The 15785-nt window shown below is 41.3% G+C and overlaps 1 protein-coding gene across 1 annotated transcript; it reads right to left on the bottom strand.

Annotated features, from left to right (window-relative positions):
- Positions 1–9972: 9972 nt before the first annotated feature.
- Positions 9973–14435, bottom strand: SLC39A12 (solute carrier family 39 member 12). The gene is made up of 3 exons (XM_048511228.1): positions 14282–14435; positions 12745–12932; positions 9973–11077 (listed from the first exon to the last, which is right to left on the bottom strand). Exons 1-3 carry the CDS (start codon positions 14412–14414, stop codon positions 10949–10951), a joined length of 450 nt encoding a protein of 149 aa, XP_048367185.1. The 5' UTR covers positions 14415–14435; the 3' UTR covers positions 9973–10948.
- Between the last annotated feature and the right edge of the window lie 1350 nt (positions 14436–15785).

Here is a 15785-nt window from a genome sequence, read left to right as displayed (position 1 = left end):
TTATGATCCAAGAAGAAAGGCAAGGTAGAAATGCCTTAATAAGAAAAATAAGTAATACTCGGTTCCAGCATCTGGCTGTGCTGTTTCCCTGCCACTGCTTCAAACTTTCTGGGGAGAAAAGCAGTCTCCACTGATGTGTTGGTTGTTGTGTAGTAAAATAACTTGATAATTGACCATCGCTAATAGCGATCGATCCAAATTATGTTGTCAGTCATTGTTTTGGGAATCTTGAATTGATAACCTACGCCAAAGAAAACGATGACAATAATGTTCTTAGGACTATTGGTCATCGTGCCATTTCTGTAATGCAAATGTTCCTGCAAATAGGAAAAGTGCATTCCTGATTTTCTTTAGAGTTAATCTTCTCTGGTAGAGAAAGTAAATGCTTGCATCGTGGCTTCCTTGTAGAGCACATTGATAAATATACTTAGAGAAAATGCAATGTGAGAAGGATTGTAAGATATTTGAGGAGGCTTTTGTGACTGGAGACATTATCGTAAAAGCCATTATCTTCTCTCTCTCTCTCTCTCTCCTTGTCTCTCCCCCTCACAAATCTAGGTCATTAGTCACATGTATCACTTTTTGCCCTGATAAACTATTTTACTTTGTCACTCAACACTATATACTGTTGAAAAATTTCCACATGGAAAGTCGGCAGAGTGAGCTTCATCCCATTTAAAATGATTATACGCCTTTAACTCATCATCTCAGATGGAATGTAAAAACAATCACTAGAATTATTGCCTCCCCCTTTTTACAAACAGTTGTATTCTTCTGGTACTATACATATATATATATATATATATATTTAGTAAAATGGGCTGCATAAACGGTAAATTGAAAATACAGGATTGCCTCACCAATTGTAATTGTGTTTTTTTTCAAAAGCATACCAGTTGCTTTTGCCACAATGTTATAACCCTCATTTCAACAGTCGGACATCTAGTCTCTGCAAGGTGAGCAGCAGGGAAGCTTTACTGGAAGTGGTTAGCCACACTGCTCTTTTTCACCTTACCTTTTTTTTTAAAAAAATGTACATTGTACCAAAGGAAAATAAATGCTATTTGTTTTCAAATGGAAATGTATTTTAAAAGAAAAATAATTAAACTGTGATAAAGTGTGTGTGCGTGCGTGCGTGCGTGCGTGCGTGCGTGCGTGTGTGTGTGTGAGAGAGAGAGAGAGAGAGAGAGAGAATGTATGTGAATTTTCTAAAACTTCCAAATACACAGTACTCATTCTAGGTGACTTACAACCACACAAAGTATGCATGAGATGTGCTGCAATTGTTTTGTTATTAGGACAAGGTGCAGTCAATCATGTCAGTTTATGTGCAAATTACAGTAATCTGAGTGCAAGGAAATTGTCCTTCTCCTGCAATAAAAGCACCTGAAAGGAAGATGTGGACTATGTTCAACAAATGAGTAAAAACAGTTTTGCATCCAAACAACCCCTTTTGTTTTAAAAAAATCATATAAAGTCCTTCAGTTAAACAGGCTTGGTTTGTTCTTAGATGCACATTCACCTTTCAAAAACTATTCAAATCACATTTGGTTGCTGTTGAAAATGACATACAGAATTCTGAATTCACATGTGGATGAGAGTTTTTGATACTTTACCTAAATGACAAACATAGGCCCCTTTCGCACAGCAAATGTATAATGGGTTGTAGTCGTGATAAAGGAACCTGTTTTCCTGTTTCCCCGTTCACATGCGCCCCATGCAGGCAGTGATTGTAGGCCACAGAAACAATCCGGGTTGCTGTTGCGCCTTCATTTGGAGACACTTCTCTCTTTTTTTATTGTCCTGCAACACATGGATAGCTACACAGGCAGGCTGACATGAATCCCCACAGCCATACTGATGTCCCATTATATGACTGGCTGCACTTGTGAAGCTATGCAGTTGCAAGCCACAATTTTTTTAAAAAAGGAAAAGGGGTCTCCCTGTAATGGAGGGCAATGGCGGGCAGCTTCTCTCTCACCCTGGAGGATGGTGTGGAAGGGAAGGAAATAAAGTGCCTCCTGCCTGGCCATTCGCTTGGGAGCAGCTCCAACTGGAATCTTTCAAAAGGATCGCTTGTTTCATGATTTTTGAAAAACACAGGTTGGGGAAAATAAAATGGGCAGACTCATTTTGGGGGCAGGACCTGTGCAAGTCCCCCCCCCCCCAGCAAATGGGTTATATACAGTGGTGGGATCCAAACATTTTAATAATAGGTTCCGATGGTGGTGAGATTCAAACAGTGGCGCCGCCGCACACACGCACCTCCAGTCCCTATTGGGCAGGAAGGTTGCTTTAGTAACCCCTTCTCGGCACTCAGAAAAAAATAGTAACTACTTCTAGAGAAGTGGTGAGAACTGGTTGGATCCCACCTCTGGTTATATAGCATCCTACACGCGTGTTTCTTGGCCTGTGCAGAACAGACCATATAGCAGCTTTATAGAGTATATCCCAACTCCTCCTTGCAAAAATGGGCTTAGCAATTACAGGCCCAGCTCTTGGCCACAGCTGGTTGGGCATTAGAGCTCTCTCTCTCCCAAGAAATCAACTTCATCACTGGCCTTGTATTACTACAAATATCATGGTTCTCTTTTTCCATTAAACCACAGATCCTGTGCCTGGCCCTTCACTCCAGATCCAGTTATTTTGCTGGCCTTTGTTGGATTCAACTGGTATTCCCTTTGGTTAGTTTGTTGGGGTTTTAATGCTCCTCCAGCAATTGCCTCCCTTGGTTCATCTCCATTGCCTTGAGTTTCCAAGATGACAGAAATCTCTTCCCATGGACTCAGAGGATTTTATAGTCTCTTCAAAGCCCCATGTTGATGCTCTATCATCAGCTGTAGTGGAAGCACATCATCTCACATCCTTTTACAACATGGGCACTCTTGGTCCTAGTGTGGTCACTTAGAGCTGAGATTGCCACTCCCTCCGGCAGCTGTTTCCAGATTATGGTTGCCACATCAGTTGGGTCATGGTTCTGCAGTGTTGAGAGAACAGCCCAACATGGACCCTTCAGTGTTTAATTGTAGACTATTTACTGTTCAAAGGAATTACAAGAGATCTAGGCAAAACTTCGAATGTACCTAGATTGATTCAAGGTCTAGCATACTTCTACATATTTCAAAGGATTGTTACAAGAGGCCAAATGATGGCTCATAATGTTGCAAATTGCTTCAAACTGTAGAAAAGCAACAGGGCACTACTTCTACCAAAGAATCCTGACAACTCATTTTCCGAGAACCCTCTAGTAACAAGGGCCCTTTCCGCACGGAGGTCATTAACGCTGACCCGATGACGCCGGGACCGTCCGCATGGACGGTCCCAGAAAGAACTGGGAAGACGTCGCCGCTGGGTGCTGTCGCCCGGTGGACTCACCTGCATCGCCGGGGCCTGGGGACACGCCTCCCCTGTCCTGCGCACCTGCTTCAGCGTCGCAGAGCAGGGGGGCGTGTCCCAAGGCCTCGGCAACGCACTGGAGGGCCGGAGAGCAGGTAAGTGGAGGGAGGGAGTGGGGGGGGGAGCGCTGGGAAGCCGCTGCCGTTCGCATGGCAACGGCTTCCAGCCGGCGTTTCCAAGAAAGTGCGCTTCCCAGCGCACTCTGGAAATGCCGGCTTGGCACCGGTCGGGCGGCGCGAGGGCGGCGCAGCTGTGCCCCCTATGCGAATGGCGGCCTGGGGACGGCGTTTTTGCCGTCCCCAGGCCGCCATATTCCGCCCGTGCGGAAAGGGCCTTAGAGGTGCCTAGCTCCCTTCACTATACTTCCCCAAGGAAAATGAATGAGTGTTAAATCTTTATATGTAATGCAGATATACTCTCAGATCATAGAGAAGAAAGCAATAAAATAGATGCTGTTATTATAAAAGACAGACTTCAGTTCCTTGAAGTCAAATTATATTCTGACTAAGATGGAACAAAGCTTTTTGCTAGCAATTTCCTTAGGTATTACAGAATTAATGTAGTTAAAATGCATTGCCAGTGACAGTGGCAGAAGCTGAAAGAAGTTTCAAGCAGTCGCCAAAAACTTCAAAAAAGCAAGCAGTCGTCAAAAACTTCAGGCTTTTTACTAATAGGCCTTTTCTCCATAGAAATAAATTTTAAGACTATAGAGACTGTTTTGTTTATTTTTATCTGGCAAGAGAAATGGTTCAGGGAGATCATCACTGATGATATTGCAGTGAAAAAGGCCAGAAAAATAAAGCTTTAAACTTAATGAATCTATTTATAAAGAGTCAGATCTTGTGCAGTACAGTTCAAGCTGAACTATATAAATGATAGATTCCCTGCCTCCCACTGTACTCTTTTATCCCACCTGAAATTGTTCCCCTGTGGTTGGCAGACTCCCAGAATTATCATGAGGGCCCATGTGGGGACTGCATAGATAGGGGCTTCAATGAAAATACCTCTCCACCTTTTCCATGAGCAAAAATGCCTACTGCAAGTAGAAGGGGACATCAGGATACAAGCCAAAAATAAACAAGCTTTGTAGGACTCTTAATTGGGCTACATGTTAAGTTTAACAAAAATAGCAGAAATATAAAAAAGAGTGAAAGAAACAAAAGAGTTTGTGGGTGTGTTCAACTCATATGGGTCATGGTATAACTTCAGAAATGTAGAAAATGAGATTTCAAACTTAAAATAATTTTCTTTCTTTCATGGTTTATGCGATTGTATGTGTATGTATCATCATCATAGTTTATTTACGGTCATTGACCAGCAAGATCCAAAAGAATTAAAATCGTAAAATTTACAGATATTACAAATATACAGATTAAAACAGTTAACAAAATGCAGATAATAGGCCTCAGGAACTCAGAACATCAGCTCAAAATAATGAGTGGAAGGTCAGTCTAATAATAATTAATAATAAGGATTAGCTGGCAGAGCCAGTAGTGCTCTGTCGGGCCTTCCGGGCCTTCCTGATTTTACTTGATATCCAGGCAAACTTGGCAACAGAATACGTTAGATTTTTATTGGTATCTGATAACAGTATTTTAACCTTTTCTTTCTTAGCCAAAGGAGAGTTTGTCTGGTCAAAGGACAGAAGCATCCAACGTATGTATATTTTCACAACATCCTGGCAAAGGCGTAGCTCCAAGGGAATGGGGGGTGCGCAATGCACTGGGCACGTGCCCCTGTGGGGGTGTGGCGAGGGTGTTCCAGGGGTGTTGCAGGGGAGTGGGGGCATTTTGGGGCTGGGCGGGGTGGAGGGTGCACCGGTGCACCAGATGCTTTTGCCCCTTGCTACACCTCTTTTATCATGGTATATGTATATATGGTATATGGGAAGAAGCACATGTTATAAGTTCTGGTACTAAAAAATGGTACCAGAACCCTGACCCCCTATTAGTCTTCTTTATTTAGCTACTTGCTTCAGCTGTCTGATCTGGCAAAGTAGAGTTGTTTGGGAGTGGCCAGACATGGTGCAGGATGCACAGGGCTTGCGTAGATATGTGTCCTGCATGGCGATTGAATAAGAGTTCATCGTTGGATGTTCGAACCCTTATTGGTAAGATATCATGGTGTACTCACTGTCACAAAAGGAAAATGTATTTTATGATTCTTAAAGGGGAAATCTTTTAAATGTGACGAGCTCATCTTCATATTTAAAAAAGTTCCTCTTTAAGAACCTTAAATATATCTGATGGGCCTCTTTGGGATTTAGAAATTATTTAAACTCAGGAACAACATAGAGTTATGTATAGTTCAGTAGCTGTTCAGATAGCAGTTCAGGCTCATTCCGCACATGCAAAATAATGCACTTTCAAACTGCTTTCAGTGCTCTTTGAAGCTGGGAGCAGCAGTGGCATAGGAGGTTAAGAGCTTGTGTATCTAATCTGGAGGAACCGGGTTTGATTTCCAGCTCTGTCGCTTGAGTTGTGGAGGCTTATCTGGGGAATTCAGATTAGCCTGTACACTCCCCCACACGCCAGCTGGGTGACCTTGGGCTAGTCACAGCTTCTCGGACCTCTCTCAGCCCCACCTACCTCACAGGGTGTTTGTTGTGAGGGGGGAAGGGCAAGGAAATTGTCAGCCCCTTTGAGTCTCCTACAGGAGAGAAAGGGGGGATATAAATCCAAACTCTTCTTCTTCTTCTGTGCGGAATAGCAAAATTCACTTGCAAACAGTTGTGAAAGTGGTTTGAAAATGCATTATTTTGCGTGTGTGGAAGGGGCCTCAGTGAGCAAAAAAAGGTGCTTAAGGATTAGAATCCTCACGTTTCAGCTTGCATTACTAAGTTTTGAAATGCCTTGTTTAAAATTCATCATAATCTGCTATGTTGAGCTGATATTGGTAACTATCATAGTTTATTATGATTCAACATTGTAAAAATTTTAATTATCAATTTATGTTTGTTCCTGTATTTTGAATATCCACTCTTTTAACAATTTTTGTTGCTGTAGGAAATATCCTCTGCAGTTTCTCTAATTGTTGACCATATTAATAAATAATAAATATATTTATAATACTTGAAAAAGGTTGTCTTTTATTTTTATGCTGCTTTTATGCTGTATTTTATGATTCTATGTATGCAGACTTCAAATGGAAAACAGCTTGAACATGGAATAAAAAACAAGATTGCCATGTCTGATTGACTGCCTATTCCTACTCCCCTTTGTGTCTACCAGTCAAAATGCTATCCAATTCCAGGAGGATATATGAACTACTATCTGCAGAGATCCAAGAATGATATAATCTCTCATGACTTCTGTGAAGCCCACTAGAGTCGTTCCTATAGCAGAGGGTAGAGGGTTGCTTTCATTCCTTCTTTTGTTCTTTTCTGTCACTAAACGTGGGCACACTGATGTCAGGGAGACATGCTGGCATGATCAAATATTGGTTGGCTTATTTCATATGTGACTAACATGGGGTATTGTTGGACTGCTGCTCTGCAATTAGTGACACTGTTGCTATAAGCTACAATGGTGTTGCTGTGTTCTCAGCAGTTCGGGTTGAGTCTGTTTTGGCATTTCTTTCCTATGTTGAGGAAGCACAGGATAGCAACTATACCTTGTCTCAGAGAAACATGGAACCTGAATGTTGAATTAATCCACAGCCACCTTATTATACCTTTATTGGCATATTACTGGGCTATTTCTGAGTGTCCTCCATCCCCCAGAAGTAAGATTTTGTGGGGCATTTCAGACTGCAGTGGGAGGGACAGACTCATATTTCCACACACAGAAATCCTTCCATCTGCATACACTTAGGCAGGATCCAAGTCGAAATCTTTCAGCATTCCCTCAACCTCTTCTTCTGCTTTTTTGTTTGTTTGTCCATTTATCGCAACCCATTCTGAAGTTGCAGAGGTTATCTCCTTTGGGTCTTCTAATCACACACATATATATATATTTTACCTTGGATATTTTACCTCTATATCAAACTGTCCTATGTAATTCCAGAGCCCCCTAGAGTTATCTAAAATTGTATCCAGAAGACACAACATAAAATATGAGTGAAGATGAGAATGTGTAGACTGTGGTATTGCTTGAACTATGCTACTTCTCCCCCCTTCCCCATCAAGTCACATCTGACTTATAACAACCTGATAGGGGGTTCAAGGCAAGAGGTGTTCAGAGGTGATTTGTCATTGCCTGTCTCCATGCCATGCCCTTGATATTCCTTGGAGGTCTTCCATCCAAATACTTGTCAGGGTTATGGCAGAAAATATGTGACTGGCCTAAGGTCACACAGCAAGTTTCCATGGCAGAATGGGGTTTCAAACGTGAGTTTCCTAGTTGAACATCTTAACCATGTTGGCTCACAAACTATGCTACTACTATCTAAGAATGAGACTCTGGTGTGTTTATTTGCCACACAATCTGGTGGATTCAAGTTAGGAAAAAACATGTACATGTTTTCACCATTGCATAAGGATGTCAGTGCCAGCGTGGTGTAGTGGCTAAGAGCAGGTGAATTCTAATCTGGAGAACCAGGTTTCATTCCCAACTCCTCCACCTGAGTGGTAGATGCTTATCTGGTGAACCAGATGTGTTTCCACACTCCTACATTCCTGCTGACTGAGGCTGCTTCCGCATGGCCACACTGGGGGTCAGGTCGGCGTACAAGATGCTGACCCAACCCCCCCGGGACCGTTTGCACAAATGGTCCCGGTAATGACCGGGAAGACAGTGCTGCGCCGTCACCCGATCGACTTACCATCCCTGCGACCGTCTGGCGCATCGCCGAGGCCAGGGGACACGCCCCCTGCCCTGAGCGACTGCTCCGGAGTCGCAGGGCGGGGGGGCGTGTCCCCAGGCGTCGGTGACGCGCCGGACGGTCGCAGGGACAGTAAGTCGATTGGGCAAGGGGGGAGGGATGCTGCCTTCCAGCCACTGCCGTTCGCACGGCAGCGGCTGGAAGCCGCTGTTTTCCAAAAACCTTGCTTGGGGAGCGAGATGGAGAAATGGTGGCTTCGCGAAGTTGGGGAGGAGCGAGGGCGGCTGCGAAGCAGCTGCACCCCCCTTGCAAACAGCTCCCTCGGGACGGCGTTTTTGCCGTCCCCAGGGCGCTGTAAAAGGCCCATGCGGAAAGGGCATGACCTTGGGCTAGCTGCAGTTCTTCGGAACTTTCTCAGCCACATCTACCTCACAAGGTATCTGTTTTGGGGAGAGGTAGGGAAAGGAGCTTGTAAGCCACCTTGAGCTTCCTTACAGGAGAGAAAGGTGGGGTATAAATCCAAACTCTTATTCTTCTTCATTTTGTTGGCTGTAGTTCACCTGTGCACATTCTATAGTAGAATTATCATTTAAGACTATAAATGTCCTGTATATTAATTTGGATTTAGTGATACAAGAGTAGATTTGGTGAATTTGCACAGTATATCATGGTAGATATTGAAGGTCGTGGAATGCATTGTGCCTCAGTACTAATGGAGGAAACATTGGCAGATTTCTGTTTCATTTTTTTATTGGTTAACATTTTGACAATTTCACATGGAGTAAAAAGATATCAGTCATTTATTTAAAACATCTTAAAGACAGTATAATGGGCAGTTTAGATAAGCTTATGTTCACAGACCATGGAATCTACAAAAATATGTTCTTGAAAGCCTCTTGAAAGCTTGTACAGTGCTGTCTAATTATACGATCTATTGCCAACATTGTATTTGGTATAGTAGAAATGTATTGAAGTATAGAAGTGAATACATTTTGAATATTTGTCCTGCTGTACAATTTTCTAAAACTGATGCCAGTTTTAGCATATGTTAGCCTAATGCTTCCTCTTGCATTCAATAACATTATAATGGGGTAAATCTACTTTAATATGCAATTCAAACCTATTAAAATCAAACGGGGTAGGAACAGCAGCAGCTTTCTTGCAGAAAGTACTCATAGAAATAGCAGACATGTTGTGAGAGGCAGCACCTTGACATTTTATGGACATACATTTGCTTCTGTCATCAGGAGGTAGTAAAAGCCTGCCTCAGATGGCAAGTTTTGTTTTATTAGTAAAGGGCAGCAAATTGTCAGTCATAATATTTAGTACCTACATAGAAATTTCAGTACTTAACATATACTATCATACTAATAAAAGCTCTATAACATAGATCAATATTGCTATCTCCAAATTGTTTATGAGAGAATGAGACGGAGAGCTAGCAGTTTGCCTACATGTGGTGATTTTGTGGCTAATATGAGATTAGATACAAGATTAAGCCCTGACCTAAATAGCCCAGGCTAGCTCAAGCTCATCAAACTTGGAAGCTAAGCAGGGCTGACTCTGGTTAGTATTTGGATGGGGGACCACCAAGAAAGTCCAGGGTTGAAATACTGAAGTAGGCAATGGTAAACCCCCTTTGTTAGTCTGTTACCTTGAAAACTCTGCAGGGTGCCATAAATCAGATGTGACTGGATAACATGTTATGCGCACACCCACACCCACCCACGCAAGATTAGAACGAAAACTCCCAGAACACAGCTCATTGTCTAAGCTACTATTTTCCTCTGGCTCTCATTACTTAGTTCATTTAAAAAAAATTAACCACAGGGTAGAGAACTTTGGATTTTCAGAATCAAACTATTTCGGATTTTCAGAATCAAACTATTTTTTCAGAATCAAACTATAAATTAACAAAATTAGCTATAATTCAGCATCATTTGAACTTGCCTGGTACTAATAATATAATACATATATAACAAGAAATCTTAGTAGATGCATTTATTTTGTATATTTCACATATTATTTCATATATTATTTCATATGTTTAGTGGATTCATTTAGTTCAACATAATTTGACAGTCTGGAAAGTACTTGATACTTCCTCATAAAATTGGTATATTTCTTGGACACAAACACTGGATGCAGATTAGTAAAATGTGTTGCTGTTTAGTTTACATTTTTTCATTTCAATCACAGTATATACATTTATAAATATTTATTTATTAAAAATGTCATAGTAACTGAAAAGATGCTTTGTGACAAAATGTACCTAAGAGGTTTGTTAAAATAACATTGCAAATAAGTAAAATGCAATAGGTTGGGGGAAAGGTATCATTCTACTGGTAAAAACCCCATTCAACCAGTGGAATGGCACTTTAATTGGTAGCCGCTGAGAAGGTGATTATTGGCAATTCTCCACTTCCCTGAAGATCTTTACTGTATCCTACAAAGTCCTTGAAGGTCCCTTGATATTTCAGGAGCAGTGGGGGAAGGGTCTTCATGGGTTGTAGTAGAGGGGGAAAGGCAGGGGAGTCATCCTTTGCTAGATTCTGAAACTTTGGATCCAATCCAATACATCTAAACATTCCTATTGCTAAAATACAGATATCTGAACCACAAATCAATATGTAGGTAAATACGGTAGTAACCTACTTTGCTTCCAATACAAAAATATCAGCAGTTCTGTAATAAGTTCATAGTTCACATTGAAGTTCTCCAGATGTGAATCCCATTGACATGAATGGGAGTTGTCCAACAATCTGGTCTTTACAGATTACTTGTAGAAGATTTATATTTTAATTTTGTGTTCATATATAGCTAGAAGCAAGAGACACAGCCAACCTAATAGTAACCCAAGGTTCTGCAGGAGAAACATCAGCCAGGGTCGCTGTGATTGAACATGAGTCATTTCAGGAAGCTAAAAAAAGAATAAGACATCAGAATGAGAACCAAATATATTAGTCTCGGGGGCGGGGGTGGAGAGTCTGATGGGAAACATGCCAAACTTCATTAGAATAAACTTCTAACTCTCTAATTTCAAAATAGGAGATACAAATCTGTTGCTCATTTGAGATATTATATTATTTTATGCCATTGGATGATAAATTACAGGATTTCAGATCTTTTATCATCGTGATAAATCAAAGTTTACATCCACACTATTTTTAATCTTTCCAAGAAAAACATCTCCTCTAAATAGTCATGCTTCCTCATAGTAAAGTAGCCTAATTTTTTGTGTGGCTGTATTACAGCTATTTGAGAGTTGGTGAAATGGTAACCAGGAGGTTGTTCAAATGATCTTCTAATTCTTCCGTTAAAATTAATGCAACCTAAATATTATTTCCTTTCACTTTGAGTTTGTTGTAATTCTCTCTTTTAGTAAAAGGTATATGCCATACACAGGCCGTTTCCGCACGGCCTGTTTATGGCGCCCTGGGAACGGTAAAAACGCTGCAGTTCCCCAGGAGCCAATATTCGCACTGAAGCTGCGCTTGCTGCTAAGCAGCAGCTGCCGACCAATGCCGCCGCTCCCCTCCCCAGAGGCGGCAGAATCAAGGCAGCCCTGGCTTCTCGCCTCCCTTTAAAGGTTGTTTTCTGCCCACTTAACGAAAAGAAGCGTGTTCCCGTGCGGTGCGCAACAGCACCGCCGGGCTCTGCATTTCCCTTCGTCCGATCCCACTCACCTTGTCCCCGTCATCAGCCATTGCTGGCCCGTCGAAGCCCCGCCCACGCTGTCCCTCCGACCCCTGGAGGTTGGAGGGGCAGCTGTATGGGCGTGGGCTTCAACGCACAGCATGCCGCACGACGGGAAATAGGTGAGTGGGATGGAGAGAAGAGGCGGCTCCATCGCGGGCAGCCGTCTCTGCCCTCTACCGGGCCTCCTCCAGAGGCCGCGACTTGCCCGCTAGATGCGTCTGAGAACGGCCTCTGCCTCCATGGCCTCCGCCTCCATGGCCTCCGCCTCAGCCGGAGACAGAAACTCTGTTTAATAACCTTGAATTGTCCAATAGGTTTGGACCCTTGGGGAATATAAGCTTTGAACCCTCAGGAGAGGAAATTACAGTGCCTGAGCAAGAAACATCTTTGAAGAAGGACGAGGGGATACTGACCTCAGTTTTTACAGTATTAAAAGTCACCATGATGCAGTGATTAAGAATGGTGGACTCTAATCTGGAGAACTGGGTTTGATTTCCCACTCCTCCACATGAAGCTTGCTGGGTGACCTTAGGCCCATCACATTCTGCCAAAATGCTCTCAGCCCATGTAGAGGCAGGAAATGGCAAACCACCTCTGAATGAGTCTTGTCATGGAAACTCTATTGGGTTGCCATGTCAGCTGTGATTTGATGGTACTTTCTACCATTACATTGAAATCAGTTGAAGTTAGACAAGTTTGACTGTTATAAACTCTGCTTGTGTGAAAAATACAAGAAAATGCAATGTACTCTAACAGTGCCATCTTTACAGTTAAGTGATGAAAACTTTTGCCTTTCAGTAGTACAGTAATATAATTTTAACAGAACAATTTATAATGAACTTCCATCTTTAAAAGATAAAAAGTAGATGATGATGTTGCATCGCTTACCATTTCTGCTAATGATAAGTACAAAAACATCCCAGCAGTGATAGTAAATATCCAATTTTGAATCCAAGAGTTTGTTGATATTGAAAGGCCAATGTAAAGTCCTATGAAAGCAGTTAGGGCACTTGTGAAATTCATTAAAATGGAAATTTTTGAAGAAAGTCCTGTACTTAACAGTACCGCAAAATCTCCTGGGAAGACAGGAAGAAAGAGACATAAAATATTAATTGGCAGATAAAACACTAGTAGAGTTTCACACAGCAAAAATATTAAGATAGATCTATCCATGCAAAATGTTACAGTGCTTCCATACTTGACACTAAAATAGTCTTTCAACCTCTTTTGCACAATTGGTGTGAATTGTTAACACAAAGGTTCACTTGTTCCTAAAGATAAAGTTTAGAAAATGCTGGGAAATTTATTTCCTATGTTCAGGCTTAGTTCACATGTAAATAAAAAGCATGAAATTATTTTCCATGAGATTATTCATACTGAAAACAGAAGCTTGGAGCTCACTGCTGTTATATTTCCAGATACAACTTGGGGGAATGAGGTTTTCTCAGCAAGTGGAGGTGAATCTATATTCTGTTCTCTGTACTTAATCATGTTTTTATTAACCTAATCTTCTATTTGCTTTGTTAATCTGCTGCCATACTTCAGAGTCCTCACTTGATTTCTCTCACTTTTGATGTTTAGCATGTCCTTTCAATAAAAAGCCAATTCATCTATTTTAGAAATCAGCAATGAGATCTTTTTGGGACAATTATGACCCATTTTACCAAAAGTCAAAAAAAATTCTGAAGAAAACGGAACAACAGACTATACTGGTGTGTCACTAAAGTCCAGTGTACATGTTATAAAGTCATCCTGTTTTCTGTGAAATAACATGAAGACTTTGTACCTGATATGTAATGGAAGTGTTGTGCCTCTCAGGTTGACAACGCTTTTCTATTCACAACTGTGACAAGTTGAGAAAAGCAGCTTCACATTAACACACACACACACTGTTTGTGCACACCTCTCTGTGGGGTGGGGCTGCTATTTGATTTGTTGCCAAAAATTGCACATAGTTACATAACTAAGGTAGCTAACTCAGCTTCATATATCTGCATGCCAGTGATATTCTATATTTCTACAAGGCAGCTGAAATGCAATAGAGATGTTACTGTAGATACACACTGTAAATGGAAGGAAAACATATCCTTCATTTAGCTCTTTGTGCTTCACTGTTATCAGCTATCAGCTTGGCAACCCACCTACAAAGTTGTTATGACTCACTGCTAAGGCCTGACCCATCATACAAAAATCAGTGATAGAATATGATCCAGCTGCCACAAATCTTTCTTTCCCTCCTATTCTGGGTTAAAAAGCATAATTTCATCAGAGTGCATTGTGGAAAAGATTTACATTGAAATGCAGTAATAATGTACAATCATAAATATGCAAGAATTGGAAATAGATGAAACACAGTTTTCAAAAAGGAAAAAGTAACAGTCTTTTCCTTTGCACAAGCTTTAGGAAAACATATGAACATGCTTACCCATCTCATGGGGAATTTCGGGGCATAAAATAGCAATGGTTGTGGTCACACCTGTTTCTGCAGCTGAGGAAAATGCTGCACCTATTACCATGCCATCAGCAAAATTGTGTAGACTGTCACCCACCAGAATCATAATGGCTAGAAAACTAATTCCTTTCCCTAGAAGAATAAAAGTCATAGTTAATTCAATCATTCCATTGGATCATTTTTCTCTAAATTTTCCTTGCTTGCAGTGAAATCCTATGCAGCTACTCCAGTGTAAATCCACTAAAATTAGTGAGGCTTGTTTGAGTGACTCTGCATAGGATTATGCTGCTATTTTCAAAGAGTTTAATCTACCTCTGGTTACTGCCGCTTGAACATCTTAAGATTTTTAAAGTATGAACCATGTGAATCTATGAGCAAATGAAAAATAATTGTCTTCAGTGAAACTGTCATGTTTGCATTCCTTTTCATTGAGGCCAAAGTTGAATGCATTCGTAGTCAAAAGCATTAGTACATTTAGTACAGCGCTGAAAGATGGTTGTGTGATAACATTGCTCATTTACCACAGTTCTGCTTGCATTTGATTAGGATAAAGCATATCTGAGTATGTCATGTTATATACAGAGTGGGAGCATTTACAGAAAGGATGGTGTGTTTCTGGTGCCTCAGCAACATGTATTTGCCTACTGATTTCCCAGTTCTTCTCTCCTGGATACATGATGTGCTTCAGAGAATACACTGAAAGATTTGGAGTGGGGGCATAATTTTACTGTTATAGTGTTTTTCCAGGCCAAGTTGCTTTTTGTTCCATAAAATTGTCCAGAACTGAAACCTTCTAAATGGTTATTAAAGAAACATACATCAATTTTTTTTAAAAAAATCTTGCAACTATATTTTTAAAAATCCCTTTAGTTGACTGGGAGCTTTATGAACCATAATATTGGCAGGCTAGCTAGATTTCATTGCCAACTTGCAGTACTAAACCTAAGATGTCCCCATTGTGAACAGTTGCTTCAAAAATATAACAGACATATTGCAGAACACAAGAGCAGCACAGAAATAAATAATAGTGTTGCTCCACCACATGAAGTTTGTAACTAGTAATTCATGCCCTGTGCGTGTGAAGTGCCGACAAGTTATAGCTGATTTATAGTGATTCCACCAAGGGGCTTTCCAGGCATGCAAGAAGCAGAGGTGGTTTGCCATTGCCTTCCTCTGCAGAATCTTCCTTGGTGGTCTCTAGGGTTGCCTGTTCTTGTTTGGGAAATACCTGGAGATTTTGGAGGTGGATCCTGAGGAGGGGAGGGTTTGTGGGGAGGAGGGACTTCAAAGGAGTCCCCCTTTCAAAGTGGCCATTTTCTCCAGATGAACTGATCTCTGTTGCCTTGAGATTAGCTGTAATAGCAGGAGATCTTCAGCCACTATCTGGAGGCTGGCAATCCTAGTGATATCCCATCCAAGGACTGACCCTGCTTAGCTTCTGAGATTTGATGAGATTGGGCTACACCATGCTGCCTTC

This window comes from Sphaerodactylus townsendi, linkage group LG11 (genome assembly GCF_021028975.2).
Source record: "Sphaerodactylus townsendi isolate TG3544 linkage group LG11, MPM_Stown_v2.3, whole genome shotgun sequence".
Taxonomy (NCBI): Eukaryota; Metazoa; Chordata; class Lepidosauria; order Squamata; family Sphaerodactylidae; genus Sphaerodactylus; species Sphaerodactylus townsendi.
This window is presented reverse-complemented; position numbering and strand designations above follow the sequence as displayed.